Genomic DNA, 25,796 nt, shown 5'->3' with positions numbered 1-25,796 from the left:
CAACATCATGAAACAGCTCTGTTATAACTCAAATCTTCTATAAAGTGATCAATAACATAACGTCACACTTGGGCCTCTCTGATCCTGCAGGCTAGGGCGTTAAGAATGGCGTGAGATTAAAAGAAATGCCCTCGAAAGGAATATTCACCTAAGAAAGATGGCCGCCTGGCCCAAGTACTTACGTCTGTGACCGATCTGTGCGTCCTCTGAGTGTCTGTGGTGCGCACAGGCGCGCCCTGCGTAGGTCCGCCTTATCGAGCCACGCCCACACCCCTGGACGAGCTTCAGCCTCCGTCCACTCCTGAGACTTGAGCGCGAGCGGCTAAACATCGTTATGGAGAATCGGCAGAGGACGGCGAGCCAGACCGGGAGGTAAATACGTGCGCACGCACACACTCGCGCCGAGTGACTCGTCTCGTTCTTGGAGGGAGAAAGTGAATGTCGTCAGTGCTCGACCTTTGTGTCAAGGCGAGAAGTTTAGAACGGGGAGAGAGCGGCGTCTCGCGGTTGTCTCCCTGCCAGCGTGGAATGGCAGCAGTCATCAACTTTTAAGAAGTTCGTCACCCGCTGCGGCTCGTTGTCTTCGACTCCCGCGAGGTCGCCCCGAACTGCTGTGTTAGCGTTCAGAGTAAACCTTTAACGGCTCTCCCGTAGTAGAGTCGGGGCCTGACGCCGAAGCCGGCTTCCCAGTTCTGAAGGTGAAAAGCGGGGCGACGCGCGGAAGCTTTTAACGGCGAGCGCTGCCCGCAGCGGGAAGGCCAGTTGGACTTTGAGTGATTCGCCCTTTCGCTGTCCCGCCCGTTTAATTGCGGACAGTTCGGTCTTCCTGTCGTGAAGCAGTTTGTGTGGATCAGCAGACAGGAGGCTTCTCTGCTGCGGCTGGACGCGTTACGATGCCTGGCAAGAAACGAAGCGAGCGGCGGGCCGAATGCGTGTATGCCGGCGCTCCGTCGGGTTTCGAAGAGGAAGCGGCAAAAGCAGCCGGTCAGAGTGCCGGGTCTGAGGCTTTGAATCGAAATGAAAGAAGTAGGAGTCCGGGCTTCAGTGTCAGGAAGGGTACACGATAAGGTTGGGCACTGGGAAGAGAAACTGAGTGGTGTGCTGGGTCAGTGCGGTGGCCACTGCGCTTATTTAATGGCCCATAAATGACTTTGATCAGAATGGCAATGACAAGCCGTTATGATGACACGGACTGGGTGGGAGGGCAAATGATGAGGAAGGGGCCGATTGAGTAAAGAAGAACCGAGAGACAGACTGGTGACTGATGAAAGTGAAAAGTTCGATTTGAATACACAAGTGAAGGGCCAGCTAGACTAGGAGTGGACTGGGCACCTTCACTACATCTGGACAGTGGAGGTGAGGCTGAGGCTGATCGCATGTTCAGTTATATAGCACCTGAGCTCCTGAACAAGCGTCTCTGAGATGGCCTCTGGTGTCCCAACACAAAGCAGAACTCCAGAGGAGTGTGACTACACGGGGGTCCTGGAGGTCTGCAGGGTTTTGCTTTAACTGAATGTTTAGTCAGAACCCCATTTCTTTCTACTGAAGCAAAACATTTGGGGGGGGCTTAGTTTTAGTTGACTTGTTTGTTACAATTTAGAACCCTTAATGGCCTCTTTTAGTTTTGAACTGCTGCATTAAGGTTTCACTTGCTGTCTATTTTCTTAACCAGCCGTCTGTTAGTAATGACAGTAAATGACAAAGTGGCCAGCGGCTCTCCAGCTAATGTGCTCCCATTTACGCCCGTGTGCCTCCACTAAGAAGAATTCGCGTCAGTACAGCGTTTTAATATAATAAATAAGAGAGACGGGTGGAAGGACCAGGAGGTTCAAATCTGCTCCCCACCACAAAACCTGTGAATGAAGCTCTCAGAAAATATAAAATGTACAATGAGACTTCAGAATGAAAGCAGTAAGAAGCTGGAGAATTCAACAGCGAGTTTCATCATCTGCTCGGTCCGGTCGGGTCGGGGAGCCTGCACTGGTACTGCGTGTCTCTGCCAGGCCTGACTGCTACTTAGGAAACTGGTTGGAATGAAACCTCGGGGACTGGAGTAGGGTACCCCTGAAGGGGACGGATCAGGGGACTGCAGGGTGTGAGCTGATGCTTAGGGGTCACTCGTAGAGGTGGCGTCACGTGAGTGACCTGTTGGGAATGATGCTGGGCGCCAGTGCCGAGTAGGTGCTGGCACTTTACTGGGCTCGTTCCTCGTCCAGCCAATTCAATCACTGAAGGGTCCTTGTGTATTAAATTGGCTCCTTTGGACTTTGAGCAGCTTCCTAATTTGTGGCTGAGCCTGACCTTCTGTAGACCACCTAAGTGCAGTGGCAGATGGAGACCCTGAGCTCAGTCTGTGTGACTGGACACAGTGAGAGTCGTTGGAAGATCAGGAACCTGGTGGGCTTTAATTAAAGTTTTTTTCTGGCTCCTTTAAAACAAGACCCTCAACAACAACATGGGGGCTCAGAGGGGGCTACCGGGTCAGGTTTGCAATGGCCTGTGATTTCCTTTTGTTTTTCCACATAGAGAAGAAGTGAATGTGTGACGGACTGAGGTAAGGGGGCAGGACTGGGGGGTCCGGTGGGCCGACTGGCCTGCTCTCTTACATTCTCTCCCATCTATCTATCTATCTATCTATCTATCTATCTATCTATCTATCTATCTATCTATCTATCTATCTATCTATCTATCTATCTATCTATCTATCTCTTTCCGCCCTCATTTTTTGCCCGCCGTTGGCATCTTGTGAAGTGTGTTGGAGTCTGAAGCTGCCTTTGGTTCATTTCTCATGACGGCAGTTCAGTGTGTGCCTGGGGCTTGTGCCAGTGTGCCAATCACCATTCAGAAAAGTCGGCAACAACACCACAGATGTCAGAAAACTCCAAAGGTGTGCAGTTTGTCCTGCAGCTGGGTGGACCACAGGATTGTCTGTTCAGCACGCCCAAGGGTGGGGTGGGGGGCACCATGTTCAGTGCAAGGGCAGCGGTTTTGAAATGCAGTGGGCTTTCTGGCCCAGTCTGGACAATTGGGTTGAAGGAGACTCGGAGAGAAATATCACGCTGTTGCTTTGCATTGGGTCAGTGGAGGATGAGTGGGATTTTAGGGGGGTGGGCAGGTGTGACCCGAGCCTGAAGGATTGGCACCCAGAGATCGGCATTTGAAGTCTTGTGTCCAGAAGTTCTTCTTTGAGTAGACTGTAAACCGGGGGTCTCCAACTCCGCTTCTGGGGGGCTGCAGTGGCTGCAGATTTTCATTCTCCCCCTTTTCTTAATCCGTGAATTTGTTTAGAATTCCTTCTCATTGACTTGTTTTTTAAGATGTGCTCCTCTGTGCTCCTTCATTTCTTTCCATAAACAGGAATGAGATGTGAGGTGAGGGAGCCGGCAGAAGACCACCTAAGTCAGGGCCTCAGACTCCCAGCAGTTCCTTCTTGTCGTTCTTTAATCCCGGCATGGCTCTCATTGTGTCCCAGCAGACGTGTCCAACGTCGTGGATTTTCTCTTTTCTAAGAGCACTGAGCAGACCAGCAGTCCTGAGACCCTCACCTTTCTTCTCAGATATTGTACGGTGGGCACAGTTTGCTGCTCCAGTTTGGTGTCTCCTTATTGTTTGGCTGCTAATTAAGGACTAAGAAACAATGAAGGGGAGCAAATCAATTGAAGTGAATTAGCAGCACAAGCAGGTCACTCATTAAGAAAAGGGGGGGATGGAAACCTGCAGCCACTGCGGCCCCCCAGGAGCGGAGTTGGGGACCCCTGCTGTACACCTTGAGCCCTATGTGACGTCCTGGTCTCTCTCCTATGAGACGTTGGCACATCGTTCTTTATTTAAAGATGGTATCGTCACTGCCGTCTTTTCAGTTTGTCCCCCGAATGCCCCCCTGGTCTGCCAAGCCGCTCCACTGAGTGGTCTCCTCTCCCGTTGCTCGGACTTCATCTTCTCCTTTTCCAGCTCCAGTAATCGCCCACAGTGCTCTGGGTGCTCCGACCCCGCCAGGTTTTTTAGCACGTTATACCACCAGTTGCCCACTTTGGTCGTCCTGTTGAAGACCCTGGGGGCTCGGGCTTATCAGTCTTTTGTGCCTTAGGGGCTGCTGAGACACTTGAGATGTTTAAAGACAGCCGGGGAGGCCTTTTCAGGTTGGCATGTGGGGAGCCATCTTGTTGAATTGTTTGTTTGATTTTTTATTTTTCTGTTTCTGTTGTCTTCTGTGCTGTTTTTGTCTGCAGAAAAGAATAAAACAAAAGAATTGGTAGCAGTGGTCCGCCGCCGCCAGCTGCTGCTTATTTCCTGTCGCTCTTGTGAGTTTGGCTGCGTCAGTCCAAGGAATGGCACACTGAGGCAGGGGCAGCGATTGAGCTTGGCAGCCTTGGGGTTCAGTGCCACCTGAAATGGCGTGAATCGTCCGTCTGTCAGCATCTCCATCCCTGGGTCCGTAGAGCCATCTGGAGAGACACACGTGTGTGCCAGTGGGGCTGGCGTCTGCCAGTCAGCATTTTCTGGATCTTTTACCAAGCCTTTGGCACAGAGGATGTTAGTCTGCCCTGGCAGCATGGGGTGTGCCAGCAGTATGCAGCCCTGTGTGGGGTCCTGTGAGCCCCTGACAGCAGAGTCCCCTGCGAGTGTTGGGCACCCTGAGCTCTGTACTGAAGAGGGGGTTACGCCGGCCGTGAAGACGGACCCCCGAGTGCACTGAAGTGTGTGACTGGACATCGCTGGCCGCTCTGTGGTGTGTGTGTGTGTGTTTTATGGGGTCCTTTCTGTTTAACGACTCCCCTGACTTCAGTTTGTCTGCGTCCTCACCACCGACACCACACTGGCACACGAGCTCTGCCACCTGTAATCTGAGAGCTGCTGATGTCAGGCCACTGCGGCTGGTGGTGCCGTCGTTGGCGTCGGCTCGTCTTTCAGATCCGGTGATGTGATACACAAATAAATAAATGATAACGTCAGGCTCTCCGTCTGTGTGGACTCGCTGGAACGTTCAGAGCAGGTGTCTCAAACTTCACTCCTGGGGGGCCGCACTGGCTGCAGGTTTCCATCCGCCCCCTTTTCTTATTCAGTGACCTGAACTTCTTTTGAATTCATTTGATTTGTTCTTGAAGACTCCGCCCCTTCATTGTTTCTTATTCCTTAATTAGCAGCCAAACAAGAATGAGACACCAAAACAGCTGGAGACCACCACACAATATCTGAGAATAAAGACAGGTGAGGGTCTCCGCACTGCTGATCTCTTAGAGAAGAGAAAATCTCCAATGGGGGGCACGTCTGCTGTGGCACAATGAGAGCCACGACGGGATTAAAGAACGAGAGTATTGAACAGCGAGACTCGGCGCCTCATAAAGGAATGGGTGGGAGTTTGAGGCCCTGACTTAGGTGGTCTTCACTCACCTCACAGAAATTCAGGGGGTCAAATCTTAAATAAGTCAATGAAGTGAATTAGCAGCACAAGCAGGTCACTGATTAGGGAAAGGGGGAGAATGGAAACCTGCAGCCACTGCGGCCCCCCAGGAGTGGACTTTGAGACCCCTGCTTTAGAGCCATTGTGGGGTGCCACTTGACATGCATGAGGAGGAGGAGGCCCAGCTCTTCACTTGTAAAGCTCACTCATTGGCCCTTTGCACCTCTGGGAGGTGTCGTCGACGGCAACGGCTCCGCTGTCTTCCAGTTCTCCTGACCAATGGCGGACCGGCCGAGGAGGAGCTCCTGTGGTGTCCCGGTGACGAGACGTTTTAAAGTCCCCTTTTATTTGAATGTCATTGTCGTGGAGTTTTGTGCTTTGTGTTCTTCTCAGTTGTTCGGTGCTCGGAGGCCGCGCTGCTCGCTGATTTTGTACTTTAAATAAAGTCGTTGGATTGAAGATGAAGGATCCAGACGATCAGAGGCTGGTGGTCTCGTTTTTTTCATTGCATGGAGTTTGGACGGCGCTCCACCTTCTTAACTGGAGTTTCCATGGTGATCGGCGAACACTCGACCCGGTGGTCACACCTTCTGAGTGGGCCTCAGCTCCGCAGGGACCCCCGTGCATACAACACAGTGGGCCGTCACGGCTCAATTACAGTAAAGCAGGTCTGCGTGTTTTGTGTCACAATCTTAATGACCCGCAGCCCAAGAAATGTGACAAACCTGAAAGTGGACCCCAGGAAGACTCGGTGAGTTGTGGGCACTTCATCAGATTAGTGCCACCTTCTGCCATGTCATTATGGAGCCAGCGAGTGAGCAGTAAACACCTGAAGCTGCTGGCACGAGGAGGTCGTCCCTTAGATGTTCTCGGTGTCCTCCACTGGACTGTGGCGGCAGACCCCCCCTCGATTTAGTGGTCTCGCTTGAAGGCTCCTGGTGTTTGTGTTCGGCTCTGAGCGTCGGCCGCTGGGCAAGTGGAGTGGAGCAGTGGGTGACACAGGTGACTTGGTGTCTGGCAGGGATGTTCTGATTGGGTGTGCCGTTGTCACCAAACCCCCCAACGCCGGCCCCCTAGAGGCTCTTCATGATGGCCGTTCTTCAGGAGCACAGATTCCCGTTTTTTATTTTTATTTTCTTCACCACAAACAACACAAAGTTGATTTTTAGGTGGAATAATCCAGTGTGGTCCAGCTGAGACCTCCAGAGCTGTGCCACTCCGTAGCTCCCCTGGACAGCCAATGGGATGGCAGGCTTTTGTCACCTGATGACCTCCCCCAGCCCTAATGTTAACCAGGTGTCATCACAGACATGTGACATAAAGTGACAACAGAGCTCTGCAGGACTCAAGTTGTAGGCCGTCTAGCCTGAGGGGGTCCGTATCATCGTGTTGACAATCGTGTCCCCACTGTCCCCTGCCTCGATTCGTGAGGAACACTGTGTCATCGGTTTATAGTCCCGGTGAAATTCATAGTCGCGTGTGCTGATCTGCAGGTTGCTACTCTCGGACCCCATGATCAGTGAGGAGACCCTCGTGACGTTGAAACATCGGCTTTCCTTACCAGCCTGGGCTCCGAATGTGAGCCCACCGCCCAACTCCTGTGTGCTGCGAGTGGCCATTGTAATGCTTGGCAAAAATCATTTCTGGGACGTTAAAAAATGACAACTGCTTCTGAATCTAGACCACCGTCTGTCTGTCTATGAAGTGTCCGCCTCGCCAGCACGATTGGGGGGTGAAGACGGATGTTCTGAAATCCAGGAAGATGTAAGCTTGTTTGGGGTCTCTGGACAATAAAGAGCTTTGTAAAATGGCCCCCCTAGCCGGGGGTCACGGCTCATCTCCCAGACGGACCCCCCTAACCCTCTGGGCTCTTCTAAAACTCCACGCTGTGAAGCTTCTTGTGCTCCTTTGAGTGCCGACGTTTATTTTAAATCAAGTACAGGGTCACTTTGTCATGTGGCTTGGCCAGTGTCCCCTTTGCACGGCTGGCATCTGTGCCACACCCGGCTCTGTATTTGTGTGGCTGCCCCCTTCTCACGTGTCTCTTTGCTCTTTTACAGGTTCTCGTAGCCGTGTGCCCGCAGTTGCCCCCCATATAATGGACGATGAGACGGAGCCGAGGCCCGAGGAGCCAGTGGGCGGTGATGGGGTCAACACAAGACCATCCTGGCTCGGCCTTCATGCACCAGCAGCCTCCACTCATGGAGATGTGGAGGACCACCATCCACTGCAGGAGTGGAGCCCACCCTGCCTGTTTGAGCCCCCCCCCCTCGACTGGAGTGAGACGGCCAGCCTGGACTCCTACAGCAACAGTGAGAGCTGCTCCATCTCCGAGGCGGCACACGCTCACGAAATGCCAGAAGGGCCGTGCCCCTCGTTGGTGCCTCCCCAGTGTCCGAGCACCGACTGCAGATGCGGCCCCCCTCAGCATGTGGGCTGGCCGTCCAGCACCGTAGCGGAAGGACGTGATGAAGACCACAACAGCATTCATGTTCTTCTGGCGCAGCTCCAGGCGTCTGACACACAAGTCACTGGGGCTCCGTCAGGATTGGAAGAAGACTTGGGGGCTCCTGACAGGCTTGGAACCAATAGCGGGGATCTGCAGGCAGGTCAAGATGGACCCCACACGGGGGGTCACGCAGATGTTGGAGGTGGGCTGCTGTTTTCAGAGTCCAGTCAGAGAGAGCTTGTGAGCTTTTTGGATTGTGAGGGGGGCACCGCTTTACCCGAGGTGGCATCGGCCCTGAGCTCCAGTGACCCCCCCTTAGAGTACAAGGCCCAGGGCAGTGAGGTGGACTCGGTGGTCTCCATCTCCTATGGGGGTCTGGCTCAGGATTTGAAGGAGAGTCAAGTGGAGCAGGGAGGCCCACCAAGGGGCCAGTCACTTGGCACGCAGGAAGCGGAGCACCTTGCCCGTCAGTCGCCTGGCAGTCCCGAGGAGACCCCTGAGCCCGTCTGGCTGAAGATGCACTCGCCGTCACTGGCCGAGGTGGAGCATCATGGGAAGCAGGGAGAGGACGCGGTGAGTTGGCTTTTCTTTGTCCATTCTGTCAAACGCTGGACACACGGGCCTGGGGGTCTCGGAGGCGCCCCCCCGTGTTGAATTGAAGAACTACTCCACTTAAAACGTGCTCTTTAGTGGTCAGCCGGCCCGTGTTTGTAGTGACGGCCGTGTTTTTCATATGGTGGGCTTCAAGGTGGGGGGCGCAGGACTGGACAGCAGCAAATAATGAAAACCCTAAAACACGCCAGTTCCTTGTGTCACGTGATCCACCGGTCACGTGTCCCACTGACGCTCAACTGTGTCCAAAACACGTGACGTTTTTCCTAAATTATTGATAACTAAAACAAATGAGACGAGTGTAAAGGTGAAGCTCACCCTCATGGGGTCGACTTGGAGCCGAGCGTCCCCTTCGTTCATTGGCTGGGAGTCGTGTCTTGTCACCATTGTGTGTAACGGATGCCATCTTGTGCCGCTCCATGTCATCACCTCTTGAGGTGCAGCCATCGGCCCCCTGGTCCCGTCAGTGGTGTCCCCCTATCCAGCACGTGTTGGTGTCGCACCTGCCACAGCGACGAGGATCACAGGCCTAGTGGAAGGTGCCACTCTTTGTCTCTTCTCAAGTGTCCACTCAGCTGAGTTGTCGTACTTGTGTGTTACGCCGTCATGCTACACGACTTCTCCCCTTTTACTTAATAATAAAATAATAATTCATTACATTTATAGAGTGCTTTTCTCAGTACTCAAAGTGCTGTCCACACAGGGAGGAACTGGGAAGCGAACCCACAACTTCCTTAATCATAGCTGGTTGGTTTGGCTTTTGTCTGTCAGGGTGGCACTCGTGTGTGGGGACTGACAACCAATTGGCACTCGCTGAGCAGGCAATGTGACGGGCAAGGAGAGGAGGGGCTCACCTGTCTGAGCACAGAGGCTGCAGCGGAGCCCCCCATTCATGGAGACCCTTGGAGCAGCCAGTGGTGTCGATTGGCCGTTGGTGTGTGGCGAGGTGATGGCACTTTGTGGGCTTCAGTGGCGGGTGGGACGTTAGTGAAACACTGGCAGACACATCGGAGGTAACGAGAGCTGTGCGTCTGCGTCACCGTGTATTTGTGTCCACCGCGGGGCGACTTCAGAACAGCGCAGTGAGTCGAGTGGTCCGGCGCGCGGACCTCCTGCAGCCGTACGGACCACCGCATCAGTGTCACACTCCAATCCCTCCCCTACTTGACTGAGCAGGTTGCTTTCAGCTCGGGGGGTCGCCATCTCCTCGTAGACTGATGGGAGGCCTCATCCTGTGAGACAGTCAGCAACTCTGTGACCCCCTCTTTCAGTCGGTTTGTGGTTGGTCCCCTCGTCCCTCTCGGTTGTAAAGATATGACGCCCTGTCCTTTAACTAGCGAGACTAGTGGTCTACGGGACACAGAGTGAAACTGCTAAGGGGTCCTTTTATCGGTGGGCCATGACGTTGAGAGCAGCCGTGGCACAAACGGAGCGGGACGGACGGGGGGTGTGTGCGTGTGCCACAAGGCTGTTTGTCTGCATGGGTTGAATGAGAAGTGAGGCGCCATCTAGTGGCTGTGGTTGAGCGTGAGCAGAGCGCCACACACACACCCAGTGGGTATAGAAATGAAGCCCCCCTTAAGTTGTTCTGAACTGTAGCTGTGATTATGTTTCGCTTGAATGTTAGAGGTGGCATTGAGCAAGTAAAGCTGGGAAGTTTGTGTGTTTACACTGAAGGCTGTAAAGCAAAAAAAAAAAAAAAAAAAAAAAAAAAAAGAGTATTTTGGGGGGGGGGGGGGGGCTCTTTTCTATGCCCACTGTACATCCTTGGAAAAATCAAGTAAAAAATCTTGTGTCCCATAATCCACCTGTCCAGTCGTAACACACACACAACGCAGGCTTTTATGGCCAAAGGTTATTAAAGATGCACTGTCTGAATTGAAGGCGGGACTGTTGACCAGTGAGTGACCGGGAGGGGTGGGTCTTCAGTTCAGAGACTCCGCCCATGTGACCGGTGCGTCCTGGTTTTTCTGGAAGTGTCTATTTAACAGAAATGTGCGTCTTGTGGATGTTTTGTGCTTTTGACTGTCAACCCGACGTGAGATTTTGTATGGCTGGCTGTCTTTGTGAGACCCAATATGGCTCGTCCCTCGTGTCGTCTTAAGTGTCGGTCATGCCAGGTGAACGTTGCCATGGGTGCATCAGCTGATCCCGGTACCTCACTTTCGTTTTCGATCTCCAGATCACTTGCATCAAAATCAGAATACGACAAGTCACGAGTCCGATTCAGCGATGATACGAAAGAAGTCCTCCCCGGATTATTTTGCTTTGGTGTCTCTCCACATGCCATGTTAGACGACGTTGGCTCTTCGCTACTCACACACGTGCAGGGAATCCACAAAGCTAACTTACCTTCCAGCAAAAGCATATGGAAAAGTGCGGTGACGACAAGATCACTGATCTCCATCGATCGCTAGCTAGCCTGAGCCATCTCACAACGTGGTGGTGCCCGGCCATGTATCCTACTGCATCGCTCGGATCGCTCGGCCCACAGAAACGTTCACTTGCTTCACCAACTTGAAAATGTATATTTTACACAATTTTATATAAATTATCGTCTCGCTTTCAACATCGTAACTTCAAGTAGGGGACTCCCTGTACTGACTGACAGTAGAGATTACACACATTGATTGTGCCTTTCTTATTACTATGGGATGTTTTTACTACCATTACTTACAATGGTTTATGATTTTCTTAACTATTACATACCTATGGCTGTGTGAAGCTGGTGTCCTAAACACGTCTATGGCTAAGGTGGCGCAGCACGTTGCTCGTGTTGAAGTGTCAGCTCGACCGCAGTTGCAGTAAATAATAATAATTATAATAATTCATTACATTTATATAGTTGACCTTTCAAACCCAAAGTATCTCCAGACCACAGACACGACTCCTGCTTCTGTGTCGTCACGTTTATCGTCTCTGAGTCTTTTCCGTCCATTCTCACCACTCAACACCTCCACTAACACGTGTTCCGTTTCATGCGTGTTTAGCGGTGTAGCGGTGAAAAAGGTCCCCCCTTAAACAGTTTCCCGCTGCGCCACATTCCAAACGTTCTTTACGCTATTTAAACCGGTGCTGCGGTGTAAGAAAAATCAAAAACGGTTTTCAGTATGAACCAGTATACCACCCAGCTCTAGCCAGGAGACAGAAAAAAACAACATCTGCAGAGGGTCCAAGGCCCATGAGACCACCCAGACCCTCACTGGGCCTTCTACCCAACTTCAATGATCTCAAATCAGTCCTCACGTGGAAGAATCAGATGTGCTGTGGATGTCTGGCCTTCAGTTCATCAACGTAGGGACATCACGGTGCCCTGACCAGGTGGTGGGGGCGCAGAGAAAGTAGGGGCGAGTGTGGAGACACGATAAAGACGGCCATTCAGTGCAAGTGCAGGATATGAGGGTTCAACTAAAATGAAGCTCTGAGTAAGCCATGTTAACATAACACGTGTTTATCGGTTTATTCAAGTGAGTTTCTGTCCGTGAACTCGTGTTCCAGGTTTGAGGTGCGTCACAGCAGCAGGCCGAACCTCAGCACTTGTGTTAATTCAAAGTAGACCCTCATTTGAAGATCTAAGGTGACAGGCAGGACTGTGTGAGATGATTGAAGGCTTTTTAGACCGTCGGCACAGGTCGCCAGTGTAGTGACGCCAGGACTGGGGTGATGTGCTCGGATTTTCTTTTCCTACTTCAGATTCTAGCAGCTCCATTCTGCACTCGTCGTCACTGACTGATGTCTTTGTTTGGGTGGTCCTGAGAGGAGTGCGTGACAGTAATCTACAGTAGTCCTCTCTCAGCATCTTCTAGTTAGGAGAGGTCTAACTTTTGTTATATTATTTAGGTGAAAAAAATGCTGTCCTAGTAATTGGATTAAAATGGGATTTAAAATTCGGGTCCGAGTCCATAGTGACCCCTCAGTTCTTGACCTCCGTCTTGACTTTTAAACCCAATGGATCAAGTTGATTTCTAATACCCTCATTTTTGCCAGTCACTAAGGTTTCTGTTTTCTTCTTATTTAGTTTTTGAGACCACTCAGAAACACAAGTAAGACACTGGGGGTCAGTGAATCACGAGAGTCGGGGTCATCAGGCACTGTGGATAAGTAGAGTTTGGGTGTCATCAGCAGAGCTGTGGTGGCTCACGTTAGGCCTTGAGATCATCTGACCTCATGGAAATTAAAAAGAGCAGTGGACCCAGGAGAGACCCTTGTGGACCACCATACAGGATATCAGGGGTCTCTGAAAGTTCATGACCACAACTACCAAAGACTTTTCTTCCTGTCTAGTAAGACTGAAGCCAATTGAAGACCCTGCCAGAGAGGCCCACCCACTGACTCTCAGGGGATGAGGACAGAGAGACGTCTGCATTAAGACCCTCTGGTCATTGACGACTTTAATTAACGAGCGCCAGCCGTGTCTGTGCTGCGGTTTGTTCCCAAATGTCTCGAGGGCAGCTGGTGGACATCGAGCTGCGTGATGTCGGCCTTCTCTAGGATTTGACTTAGAAGCAGGGCTGAAATGATCAGAGAGGGGAGTCGAGAGCAGGGGGTTAATGACCACGGTCTTAAGACGGTTTGGGAAGACCCCCGTATCTAAGGACCAGTTGGCAAGCCGGAGTCCTCTTTAAAAAAGCTGATTGGTATTGAGGTCAGAGACGCAGGTGGAGGGTCTCAGTGGAGAACTCTGTCCTGGTGAGAGAATTGAATTTGTGTAAAATGGAGTTTAAGAGGCTCAGTATTGGGGGGGGGGGGTACTTTATGATTTCTAATTTCATTCATTTTGTGATTTAACGTGTCACTGGCCCTCCATCACGTGACCTCTGACCTTAGCAGACAGTAGGACCCTCACTCTTTCTAATGTTCGAGGAGGAGCAGCGCGGCCCCCAGACAGCTCTGTTGTCGTGTTCTGATATTTTCGCCTTCAGTATCTCATGACACATCATCCGTTTATTTCTTTCTTCTCCATTTCCTCTCCGCCACTTTTTCTTAACATTCGGCTCCATCGATGCCCGTCACCTCCAACTGGAGTGCCACTGAAAACTCCAGCCAAGCGGCTCCAGTCACTCTTGAGATCGTAACGTGGATGCTGTGTGCCCAGGCCTGGGGTCTTTGGTGTTTTCACGTCGTTATTCGTGAAACTTGAGTGCCGTGCAGCCTCGTCTGTGGCTCTGGGTGGGCTCCGTGTTGTGAGGCGCTATATTCCCACAGACTCCCACCCTGCGCCATCTCAGGTAACTGCTCTCAGCTGGCCATGGACCCCCAGAAGTCAGCTATCATCAACCCACCACAATGGGGGGCACATCTGTTTGTGGTGTGTTAAGCACACAAGTCCTTCCCTCCTGTAGTCGTCTCAATCCCCACTGGCAGTGCCCCCTTTAGCTGCACTTCATCTTTTTAGCATTGTGGCTGCCGATTCTTAGCCCCCCACATTGATGCCCTCTCTCTATTGTTGTGACTGTGAGCGACAGACCCCACTGGCCACAATGCATCCTTCACTTTCACCAGCAGCCCAGTGACATTTCGCTCTGATCGTCGGGTTTTTCCTTGGTGGGGGGGGGAGTCGTGTCTCCATGTGCCTCGTGGGGTCTCGCAGAAGGCTTGTGAGAGTGTGGCATTCTGTGGGCCCCTGCTGCAGCAAGCCATTTGGTCCTGGCACTTGGGAGTGAAGGTGGTCCATCCTGGCATCCTGCCACAATCTTTGTGTTTTACTTCAAGTTCATTGCTGAATGATACTGGGACCCTGCGTCACTCACGGTAGCTTAGGACACAATTCTGGGGTCTTTACACCCCCATGGGACCGCTGGACTCCTGTTAATGGTGTTCTTGGTCAGGGCATCGAGTTTAGGTAGTGCCCACCTGGCTAAGGGAAATGTGGCGGCGGCATCTCAGCTGCTTGGACCTGATGATGATCTCCACTGGGCACTGCCTGAGTGTGGTGATGGTGCCCCTCCAGATCTGTGTCAGCATACTCTCCTGGAGAGGGGTGTCGCCACCCCAGTTATACATAAGGGTCCCCTTTACAGGTGATTGAGAGGCTGACCAATGACGTGGCACAGCAGCAGTGGCGTTATAAACACTCAAGGGACATGTGCCAGTGAACCAGGAGCGAGTGCCAGTCTGCCCGCCTGTGGTGACTGAAGGAGGGCGGCGATGAAGACGAGGGTCCTGATCTCAGACTCCATGATGGGCTCTGATGTGACGAGGCTGTGAGGCACTCAGGTCACTAAGGGCTGACTTGGCACTTTTGTGAGTTTCTGCCCATCATTCACTTTTGATTTTGTTTTTTGTTGCAGGACCAGGCTGGCATTTCTGCATTTAAAGATGGTAAGTTGCCCCCCTCACTCTTTGAAATTGCCCCCTTTGACTTTATGACGACACGAGAGCCTCACTTCACTAAGGGGGTCCCAGCGACTATGAAGATGGGAACAGGTTGGCTGCCCAGTCTCTCCAGGGTGCCCTACCTGAGTTGTGGTTAATGTGGGCACTTTAAATGTCAAGGGGCTTCATGCCAGGAGAATCATGAAGGCAGCCTGTGCTCGGCTGGTGTGATGGTGAAGGGGGCTCTGCCAGGGCTTCATACCTGCTGACGGGTTGTGTTGCTTTTCCTTTGTTCCCTCAGTGCCAGGCCCCTGTGACCCTGAAGATCTTCTAGATGGTGTCATCTTTGGAGCAAAATACCTGGGCTCAACCCAACTGCTGTCAGACAAGAACCAGTCGACCAACGGGCGCATGAGGCAGGCGCAGGAGGCTGTGGACCGCATTAAGGTTTTACAATCTGAAACGCAGGGGCCGATCGACCACCAGCCGTACTGTGTGACGAGCCATTTGTTCCTTGTGCTCTTATTCTGGTTTTGGGATCCACCGAGAGAGACTGCGGGCCTGCACTTCAGTCATGGGTTTCATTTCTGAAGGACAACACGGCGTCCCCTAGGGTGTCCGTCTCATGGGCCTGAGGCCCCCAAAAATCCAGTCGAGCTAAAAAATTAATTCAGTGGAGAACCCCACAGTGACGTGCGGCTTGTGTTCCTGCCTTGTTTAGAAGATGAATGTTTGGTATTTGATAGCATGAGTGGGTGACCTTGGTGCCAGTCTGTGGCAGTTGCAGAAGAGCCCGGGTGGTGGCGTCTCTGACGGCAGGGCAGTGGCATTGTGGGTCAAGTCCCTCTGCGTCGTCCTTTTTTTAATCCTCCTCTGTGCGTATTAACAAGTGACACAGCTGATATAAAAATGAAATGGCTGGCCGTGTCCGAGCCCCCTGACGCATTAAAGACCCCCTCTTATTGTCGGAGTAAATGAGGCCATCTTGGGTTCACCTGAGCTCTGCGTAGACCGTCGAGTGTCCGGCAGCACACTGATATTCAGGGGAGAAATGAAACACCGCACTCTCGTATGTTGGACATTAGTGGCATCTGTTTGGTGAATGTTACCCAGCATGCTTTAGTGGTTTGCACTGGCAGGTGCCGTGACGTGACGTGTCTGCAGACTGAGGACCAACGGCAGTGACCGAGTCCTGCGCTGCCCGCCTTGTGATTCTTGAGTACGGCGGTCGCTGCTTTTGTTAGAATATAATAAAGTGAAGGTGCCAACACGTCTCTGTCTGTAACGTGGCATACGCTCAACGCGCCTTCGCCCAGATGACGGTGGACAAGATGCAAATGTTCATTAAGATGGAGTGAGGGTCTCACACATGACTGAGGTGGCTGCTGGGTGATGACAAACATGGTCAGGTCAAGAACTGTTAGACTGCACTTGTCACCGAGTGTCACCTCGGGGGTCTGTCACCACCTGTGGCCTGTTTCAAGTCCCGGTTACATGACGAAGGTGACTGTCCTTGAAATGGCTCAAGGTTCATTCTTAGCACTGAGTGGCCTCCTGATCCCCAGCTCCACTCGTTCTGCAGACCCGCGCAGTGCCCACTTGGAGATGTGCCAGTAGTCCTCCATCATCGCCGATTATGCACTGTTAGGGTAGGGCCGTGTCACTCTTACACTTTCATTTATCTTTGTGCTGTCAAGTTGGCATGAAATGCAGCTGAGAGTTTAAAGCCACAAAAGAGAGTCCTTCTTCAGTGGCACCTTTCTCGGTCACATTGCCTTTATTTTAACTGTGTGCTCCATTCCTGCCAGGCCCCCGATGGCGAGTCCCAGCCAATGACTGAAGTGGATCTCTTCATCTCCACCAAACGCATTAAGGTCCTGAGTGCCAACACACAGGTAAGACATGAGGGGGCCACGCCCAGGAATGCCATGGACTCCTACCGTTAAGGGGGCTTGTTGAAACTGGTTGGACGGAGAGGCGCAGACGATGACCAGGAATGGGGTGGGCAGCCAGTTGGCAAGGGTCTCAAGGACTCTGGCAGTGGAGGCTCATTTCCTTGAGGGATGCCACAGACTGCAGTTCCTGGTGCCCACTCCTGGGTTGTCTCAACGGTGACGTTACGGACGCATGTTGTTAGGGTCCGGTTACTTTATCCTGTTTGAACTGGTGTGTGCTTCTGTGTCCTTGCATCAACTCTGCAGTGACGTCTGCCTTGTAGACTTATTATGGCGCCCTGAGCCTGCACTCCGTGTAGGGCGCCACACAAACACCAGCCAGAGGTAGCGGGCGGGTGGGCACTCTTGGCTGAGTCGCAGCGTTGACAGTCTGTGAAACAAATGAGATCTTCCTCCTGTTTCTCTACCTTTCCTGACAGGAGGCCATGATGGATCACCCACTTCAGACAATCTCCTATATTGCAGATATCGGCTCCATTGTGGTTCTTATGGCTCGCCGGAAGTCCGCAAGTCGAAGGGCATCTGAAGCCAGCAACTCGCCTGCCACCGCGTCATCGAGCAAGAAGTGCTGCATGATCTGTCACGTGTTCCTGTCCGAAGATGTGAGTACGGCGTGTTTGCGGTCTTCATTTCAAGGCCTAGTGGGCCGTGTGTCGTTCGAGGTGGGCAGGACTGGTGTCACCGCATAACGCATCGTTGTTTGGACTTTTCACGCTATGTTGTCGTCAGCATTCATAAACCCGCTTAACTCTTGGACGTCGACGAGGTAAAAAGCTGAAGAAGAGTCGTCTAGGGTAGGCGGTTTGATTTTATCCACTAGGTGGCAGCAAAGATCGCGACTTTAAGGGAGCCTGGCACACCTGACAGCATTAAGGGGAGCCTGGCACACCTGACAGCATTAAGGGGAGCCTGGCACGCCTGACAGCATTAAGGGGAGCCTGGCACGCCTGACAGCATTAAGGGGAGCCTGGCACGCCTGACAGCATTAAGGGGAGCCTGGCACGCCTGACAGCATTACAACATTAAGGGGAGCCTGGCAAACTTTGGGTATTTCTTCTAGAGCAGTACCAGATCCCTTGCTTGCCAGGCAGGCTCACCTGGCATTTCTGAGCCCCCTGTAGTACAATTGACACCAGGTAGACGTTTGTAGTGGTGCCTACATAACCCTGCATTGCCAGCTGCCACTTAGTGCAGGCTGGGCGCAGGCAGCTGGTTACCTTCCAGTCCAAAGTGCCCACCTGTGAGGTGTTCAGACATTCCCAGTCAGTTTGTACAATTTGAGTAATAAAAAATCATTTTGACGTTGCTCACAAAAACGAAGTTCCGCCAGCTCAGGGTTGTGGGGGCCCAAAGTCTCTCCTGGGAGCGGAGGGTGCCAGCCCATCACGGTGGTCCATTGCAGTGTATTTTACAGGTAGATGGCTGCTGGAGGTCTGGCCACGATGGTTGATTGTGATCTGATCAGAAACCTTGTGGCGAGGATGGGCATTGAGGCCTGTCAAGCAGTGTCCACTTCGCAGAAGCCATCGAGTCAAGGTCTGAAGGTCCCTAAAGTCCTGCTGTCCACCCCCACCACTGTGCTGCTTTGTCCATGGTGGGGCTCTCATGTCCAGTCTGCACCGTGTGCCCTTTTGTATTCGGAAGGTCCAGTATGGTCAATGTTGTCCGCTAAGCGCCTCCCCTCCATGGACAGTAAGTTTCGTCTTTATCGTCCCTCAAGCAGGGGCAGCGCTGCTGTGATGTCAGAGGGGGGTCACCGCTGCTAATTCTCGACAGATGGCCATGTTGGCGACGCCCTTTCACTGCCTCTCTTGTCTTCCAGGCACAGCTTATTGCCCAGGCCATCGGGCAGGCGTTCAGTGTGGCCTATCAGCATTTCCTACAGGCCAATGGCATCAAGCCCACCGAGCTTCAGCCCAGCGAGTACAGTCACTATCTGGGGGCTCAGGAACTCTACAATGGTGACCTGGTGCACTTCTCCCGATCTGAGAATCTCCGAGAGGTGAGGCCCCTGATTGGCTGGCTAGTGGAAGTTTGTGCAGAGGACCCCCCACCCCAGTATTGTCACAGCTCAATTCAGACTGGCAAGTGACATCTCTGCAGACTGGCACAAATGTAAAGCCACCATGGTGGAATGGTATGCCAGGCTGGGAGACCACCTTACAGTGGCATGGATTTAAAGCTGAATCCAGGTTAGGTGGGCTCAGGTGGCACACCTGGACAATGAAGGGCAGGTAACAAACTGGGCCTTTTATGCTACAGAGTGGGAAACCTGCAGGCTTTAACTGTAACAAAACAAGGACTCTGAAATGGGTGGTCCCTGGTCATTACCTTTGGGGGGGGTAGTGCCAACCTCGTAGTGAGGCTTTATAATAAAGTTGAGCAAAAGTTACTGACACTCTACTGAGAGGGTGGGATTTGGGTAGACGGCAATGAGGGTCCCATTCTTGGGTCATAACACACGGCCTGGCCTGTCATCTGGGTCACTTCACTTTATCAAGCCCTGCTTGTTCATCTCGGTCACAGGTGACAGTAATTCTTGTGCCCTGGGCATCAGAGATGGCATCAGATTGGCATTTTAATTAAACAGATCCTTCCATTCCCTTCCTGTTCTTCAGATCTGCATTGAGAAGCCAAGTGGCGAGATTCTTGGCCTGGCCATTGTGGAGTCTGGCTGGGGGTCCATCCTGCCCACTGTGGTGGTGGCAAACCTCCTTCACGGGGGTGCCGCGGAGCGCAGCGGGGAGCTCAGCATTGGGGACAGGATCATGTCTGTCAACGGAACCAGCCTGGTGGGACTGCCCATCGCCACGTGTCAGGGGATCATTCGGGTGAGTCGAGCGGGTGTTTGGACAGGTGGGAGCTTCACTCTGCAGGGACAGACGGCACTGTGGGGCTCAGTCGGGGGTACAAGAGAGTCATAGTGGGCGAGGCTGGTGGGACAGTCGGTGGTGGAGCGAGCCAGAGGGACCGAGCGGTCGGATTACTGAGGTCACACAGCAGAGGTAGCCGAGTCACTCGAGAGTGCGGGGACGGACCACCTGAGCCACTAAAGGGGGTCCAGACATGCTGATGGTGGGGACTGACGAGCTCCCGGCTCAAATGTGTAAAGCTGGCATGCAGATCCACACCGTTGACCCTCTGGGTGAAGGCCACAGGCGAGGGTTAATTTTATTTAACGACTGCACTTTATTGGGGGGGGGGGGGAGGGGGGATGCCCCAGGGGCACTTTTGGGACTTGGCACGGGTACTTAAAGTGGGCTTCACACAGCGGGTTGAGTCGGTCAAATCTTGGCTTGGGGCCAAAGCCCCCCCCCCACAATTGACTTGGTGACTGTCCCTGGGCTACACTGGGTGCCCCTGCCATGCTAAACAGTGAAGTGGGGGCTTTTATAAGTTAACATTCACTGAATTGATCCTGAGATGCCAAGCACGATTGGTTTGACTTTTCCAAGGAATGTGGCAGCGATGCATGCTGTGCCCACCAGGGTGGGCTTCTTTTGTGAGTGGCCACTTGAGGGTCATAGGGAGCTGTCCTGGCAGCGTAACCAGTGCAGGAGGGATGCCAGTCCATGGCAGGGCACAGTCACACAAACACCACACTCGTTCATGTTGGGCCAGTTCACCATTCAAAATAGGGGACGCTGGACGGGGGCTCTCGTCCACCCAGAACTCGCGTTGGCAGGACTGTCTGTTTAGTGGGGTTATCCATTGGGCACCACTTGTGTCTCTGCTGACGCCACCTTGGGGGGCACAGAGTGGCTCTGAGCGCTAAGCCCACCTTTGTGCTGTTGCTCCCAAACAGGAGTTAAAAAACCAGACGCAGGTGAAGCTGAGCATCGTGCACTGCCCGCCGGTCACCTTGGCAATCATCAAGCGGCCGGACCCCAAGTACCAGCTTGGATTCAGCGTGGAGGATGGCATTGTAAGTATCTTTGTTGTTTTTATTGGTTGAACTGCTTCTGCATGTCGCTTTGGATTTGAGTTGATTCCGCTGTGACTGCGGGATGGGGGGGGGTCGAGCAGGGGGGCACGATTAAGAATTGTAAGGCTGAGCTTAAGGCAGGGAGCTAATGTGGCACGACCAACCTGGAGTATCGCATGGGGACGGGGAGTGGGCCACATGCCAGGAGTCCTCACAAGCGCGGGGTCCAGAATCAGTAGGGTCCAGCTCGAGACCACGTCCAGGACCTAAACGGGGGTCCCTCCGAGTTAAGCAGTGGCTGGAGTGCAGCTGTCATAGAATCCACATCTGACCGCTAAGCGTGTCGTCTGAGGTGGGCAGCGATGGCCTTGTTGATGTTCTGCCCAAAGCTTTGTGTGACGATGACATCCCAACATCTACAGCTGGCGTGTTTGTCCGTCTCTGCCACCTCATTGTTCCCATGTGAATGGCCGAGTTTTCCTCTGAATGTTTTCACCCTTTGATCAGGGCCAGACATGTAAAAAACTGTCAAATGAGCGCGTCCTATGCCATGGTGTCAAAGTGTCACGATGCCATCTTCATCATCACCGTCCGCTTACGCCAGACACAACATGCCGCCTCATAAAGCGCGGCATCTACACTCCAGGGGGGTCTTTCTCAATGTGTGCATGATGCCAGTGGCACCCCAGGTGACCTGTGCTCCTTCCTCTTCCTCCTCCTCTTCCTCGCCTTTAATCTGCTTTTCTTTTGTGCCTCTTTGCTGTTTTCTGACTGCGACATTTCAGTCTGGCAGCAGTTCTGGACTCTTCATCCTCGGCTGTACTTTCCACTCCTTATTTTTATTGTCGTCTTCCTCCTCCTCCTCCTCCTCCCCGGCTTGTTGGGTTTCCTGTGGCGTTTGCTTCCTTAACCCTTGCAATGCCGTGTGGTCAAATGTGACCCAAACGTCACCTCCTCGGGGTTAACCTTCAAGTTTTCCTACATTCCCTGCCACCCAACATTAATGACAGGAAAAATAATTTTAGACATCCCATAATTTGTACAACAGGTAGGTGGGCTTTGACTTTTTTAATGGCTTTTCCTGCGCATTGTGGGTACTTTGGTGCTGCACAGCCCATAATGACACACAAGGCACTGTAAGGGTTAACGGTGTCCCAATAGTGACAGTGCACAAGGACAGTGTTGGGCAGATGACACAGATGACGTCATTAGGAAATAACGGCCCAAGAAGATCAGGAAGGAAAGTTTTAGAAAGCGACATCTGCATGGTAATGCTGCAGTGACGGCAGGCTGACAGCGGAGGTCCCGCAGGTGACCCCCCCCCCCCCCAATGGTAAATGTGACAAGTCGTGTATGTTACTAAAAAACAGTGACGTGCAGTGTGGTCCAAGAGGACCTGCCCACCTGAGTGACCCCCCGTCCAGGAATGCTGGGATTGACGTGACTCAAAGGGTAGTGCCAACTTATTGGGCATTCAGTCAGCGAGATTTACATAAAACAACGATTTCGTGCTCTCGGATTTGCAGCTTCTACATGGTGCCAGCCTCAAGTCTGAGCCCACTGGCCTCGCCGGGTGTTGGCTCCCTTCTTGGCAATGCCCTGCCAGGCCCGCACTGTTCCTGAGTATTTTGGGGGCTTCTTGCCATTCGTCTCTCCTTCAGCAGATGAAATGCGTGCTTAAGGGGGCTCTGCTCGGGTCTCTTTGGCCGTCAGGACCCCTTTGGTGGCTGTAGCCGTGCACTTTGTGTCCTGCTGCTGCTGCTGTGACAAAGTGAAGACCTGTCACCCCTTGACGTATTGAGACTCCTCTTTCCATACTTTGTAGAAGCCCCTTTGGCAGCCCTTCCAGCTGTGAGTCTCTACCAGCTTGGCACTCCTGGACTTGGCCATCTGGTGGCAGTCTTCCTGGCAGGTCCTGTCAAGCTCCGTCACCTCTGTCATCGGCCACTTTCAGGTCTCGCCACACACGTCCTGCTAGGCCACTGGAGGACACTGAGACTTGTCCCCAAGCCACTCAGTGTTGTCTTGGCTCAATGCCACTGGTCACTGAGGTGACGGTCCTCTCTGGACTTGGCTGCCTTCATCCCAGTCTCCCTGTCCCCATAGCTGCAACCACCTCCAGACATTGGTGAGGACTGAATGCTCTGGCAAGGTGCCATATAAGCAGTGCCAGCAATAAAAGACATTAAGCTTCTCTGCCCAGCTGCTTACCAAGCACAGTCACCACACGAGATGGCAGCCAACAAGTGAATGGCACACAACTGGCAGTGGCTGAAGTCCAAATGGAGCCGTGAAGTAAACCAAAGTGACCTTCGTGGAGTCCTGAGGGTGGCAGACACACGGACAGTGGATGGGGTGGGCACTGGACTTACTGACCAACCTCCTGGTGCCCACCGAATGAACGCCTTTGAGGCACAGTGGTGACATTTGACATTCCATGCAGGCACAGCACAGTGCGTCGAGCGGACCACACGTCAGCAATGAGGTCACTGGGAGACGCCACTGGTGCAAGTCAGGTGGACCCCTCAGTGCCGCATTATGGGGACGTCCGTTTTGCTGCCACAGCTTGTCGGGTGTGGTTGGTGTTTTGCCCACCTGATGGTGACGTCCTGTCAAGTTGCTGCCATTAGCACTTTGTGTCAACAGCTCAGCCGCCGCTTCCCCCTGTGCAGGATGCCCTGATGCCTTGCCACCTCCGGGTAACAGTCCCATTGTGTCATCGCTTACAGTCACGTCATACTTGGCACTTCACGTGGACGTCTGTGTGCCTCCAAATGTGGGCCGTTTGACTTTGAGTGCTCGTGTTGTGCCAGTGCCAGGTCACAAGTGCATTTGTGTCAAATCACCCACATGGAGGGGGAGGGGTGTGCATGAGACCCTCGACTCTGCCACTCCACTGCCACACTTGTCACTCCATGCAGGTCACAGCACCTGACTGCCTGTCCCTTTGTCCCTCCGCAGATCTGCAGCCTCATGCGCGGTGGAATCGCCGAACGAGGGGGCATCCGTGTCGGCCATCGCATCATCGAAATCAACGGGCAGAGTGTGGTCGCCACGCCGCACGACAAGATCATCCAGATCCTCACGCAGGCGATCGGAGAGGTGAGACAGACTGGCACTCTCTGCACTGCCACTTAAAGAGCCTGTGGCGGAGGTGACACTGTTGGGTGTTCATATGTAGCTCCTTGCACACGGGACTCGTAAAGAGCTAGAGAAGGTGGGCAGGAGGTTATGGGAGGGCAAAAGTCATTAGGATTGGGCACAACTTGACATGGGGGTGCCATCATCCGTGTCTGGGAGTCACCAACAGGCCTGTCCTCATGGCAAGCCTGCGGTGGCCCTGTGTGAATGATCCCTGATGCCCTTTGCTCTCTGCCCCCTTTTCAGATCCACCTGAAGACCATGCCAGCGTCCACCTACCGGCTCCTGACCGGGCAGGACCAGCCTGTGTTCTTGTGAGACGGCTCGGGCACAGCCTGGCATTGGGGTAACGACTGGAGAAGCCACTTGCTGCCCTTCTGCATGGTGATGGAGGGGACGTTTGGAGCTGCACAGGGTGAGAAGTTGGGGTGCCCTGCATGGCCCTGATATACAAATCCAGCAGGTCTGACACGCTGGCATGCCTGGCGTGTGAAGGCTGGCGCCTGCTGGGGACAATTTGTTTTTTATGATGGCATCTCTGTGATGGATGTAAAGAAAATCAAATAAAGGACATTTGAGCAGTGACAAGGACCCGACTTCTCCCTTTCAGCCTGGTGCTCTGATGCTGCGCAGGGTGGCATTTTATGTGGCACCTTGGCGTGGCAAGACAGTATGTGGAAAACAACATGAAAGGAGATGAGAGAAAGTAGGCAGGGGTGGGCACTAGTCAAGCAATGGAGGCTTAAACAGGTGCTGGGCATTAGGAAATGGCTGGGGGTGCAGGATTAGAGTAGTGGCACTTGGTTGGCATCAATAAGCTGGTAATGAGAAGGCGGTGGGGCGCAGTGTGGACAGAACCCAGGTGTTTTGGTGGACAGGATGCCAGTTTGCCCCGTGGGGCTGTGCCCTTGTGCACAGTGAATTGTGGGTAATTAGGGTTAAGCCCGAATCAGACTTAGGCTGACGTGTTATGATCTACTTGAATGCCACCTAATGGGTAGAATGGCATCATGCTTAAGGCAACTCATTAATATTCATGAGTGGGGCGGAGCCTGCCACCAAACACACAATGGCATCTGAGAACAAATGAAACTGAGCCGCTAGTGGAATCGGGCGAGGACCACGGCGATTGTCACCACGGGCAGTCAGACTGATGCTGATGGCACCGGACCACCATGATATGCCCGGTGACGTTGGTCACATGAAGGTTTGCTGTGGTGCAGGTGGGTGTGCCGTCCAGTAGAACGATGAGTGAGACGTCGGCCCCCCTAAGCTCTGATCTCAATGCAGTGACTGTCGGTCCTCGTGACGGGGAAGTGTGGAGGTCACCGAGGCCCCCGCTGTGGTGGCCAACAGCAACACAAGGGGTGACGCTGACCCTCAACCGTCGTGTGCCAGGAAGGCGTGTCAAGAAACGGGCGTCTCCTGCACCCGCTGTCTCAAAAGTGTGACCCAAAGGACCCCCAGTGGACACTCAGTGGCCTGTCCTGCTGGATTTGCGTCGAGGTTTGTGTCTTTGATTGGTGAGACGGAGTCGCCGTTTTCTGGGGGTCAACACAACGCTGAGGAGAAGGTGAAAGGCACAAAGAGAACGAGATGGCAGTGGGACTCGTCCTCGGGTCGTGACGCCGCGTGTTGGCTTTGGTATTTGTTGTCCGCCCAGATGTTTTGGTTTTATGTGCCACCTCCCCTCACTCTGAGCACTTGATGACAAATGTGGTGTCACTGCGATGTCCTCGCCGTCACATTCGACACGCATGCGCTCTGCGGTGAGGGGCCTGGCCTGCCTCAGTCACTGTGTCACCGTCCCCAAATGAAAGTCACAACACTGTTACATGGCCACTAAACCGCAGGTCCATTCATGGGGTCTCCTCTTCACGTGCGTCAAGACTCAGACGTAATTCACAATTCAAGGCGTCTGCTAAGCGTGCTGAGGAGGAGGAGGAGGAGGAAGAAGAAACAGAAACCGCTCCGCTCCGGGGGGCCGCACTGGCTGTA

General features: G+C 53.1%; 1 protein-coding gene across 1 annotated transcript; it reads left to right on the top strand.

Annotated features, from left to right (window-relative positions):
- The first annotated feature begins 245 nt into the window (after positions 1-245).
- si:ch73-40i7.5 (amyloid-beta A4 precursor protein-binding family A member 3) lies at positions 246-24,386 on the top strand. The gene is made up of 11 exons (XM_028816676.2): positions 246-372; positions 7,462-8,423; positions 14,753-14,783; positions 15,079-15,224; positions 16,586-16,672; positions 17,152-17,334; positions 18,555-18,734; positions 19,351-19,563; positions 20,538-20,657; positions 23,619-23,759; positions 24,045-24,386. The coding sequence occupies exons 2-11, from the start codon at positions 7,500-7,502 to the stop codon at positions 24,114-24,116; spliced, it is 2,097 nt and encodes a 698-aa protein (XP_028672509.1). The 5' UTR covers positions 246-372; positions 7,462-7,499; the 3' UTR covers positions 24,117-24,386.
- The last annotated feature ends 1,410 nt before the right edge of the window (positions 24,387-25,796 follow it).

The sequence above is a fragment of the Erpetoichthys calabaricus genome, chromosome 12 (assembly GCF_900747795.2).
Source record: "Erpetoichthys calabaricus chromosome 12, fErpCal1.3, whole genome shotgun sequence".
Classification (NCBI taxonomy): Eukaryota; Metazoa; Chordata; class Cladistia; order Polypteriformes; family Polypteridae; genus Erpetoichthys; species Erpetoichthys calabaricus.
This window is presented reverse-complemented; position numbering and strand designations above follow the sequence as displayed.

Excerpts from the sequence above, each read along its gene's own strand:
- si:ch73-40i7.5 (XM_028816676.2), top strand. The coding sequence starts at position 7,500 with ATGGACGATGAGACGGAGCCGAGGCCCGAGGAGCCAGTGGGCGGTGAT. Across the intron at positions 16,673-17,151 it reads TCCTGAGTGCCAACACACAG|GAGGCCATGATGGATCACCC; the intron begins GTAAGACATGAG and ends CTTTCCTGACAG. Across the intron at positions 23,760-24,044 it reads TCACGCAGGCGATCGGAGAG|ATCCACCTGAAGACCATGCC; the intron begins GTGAGACAGACT and ends CCCCCTTTTCAG.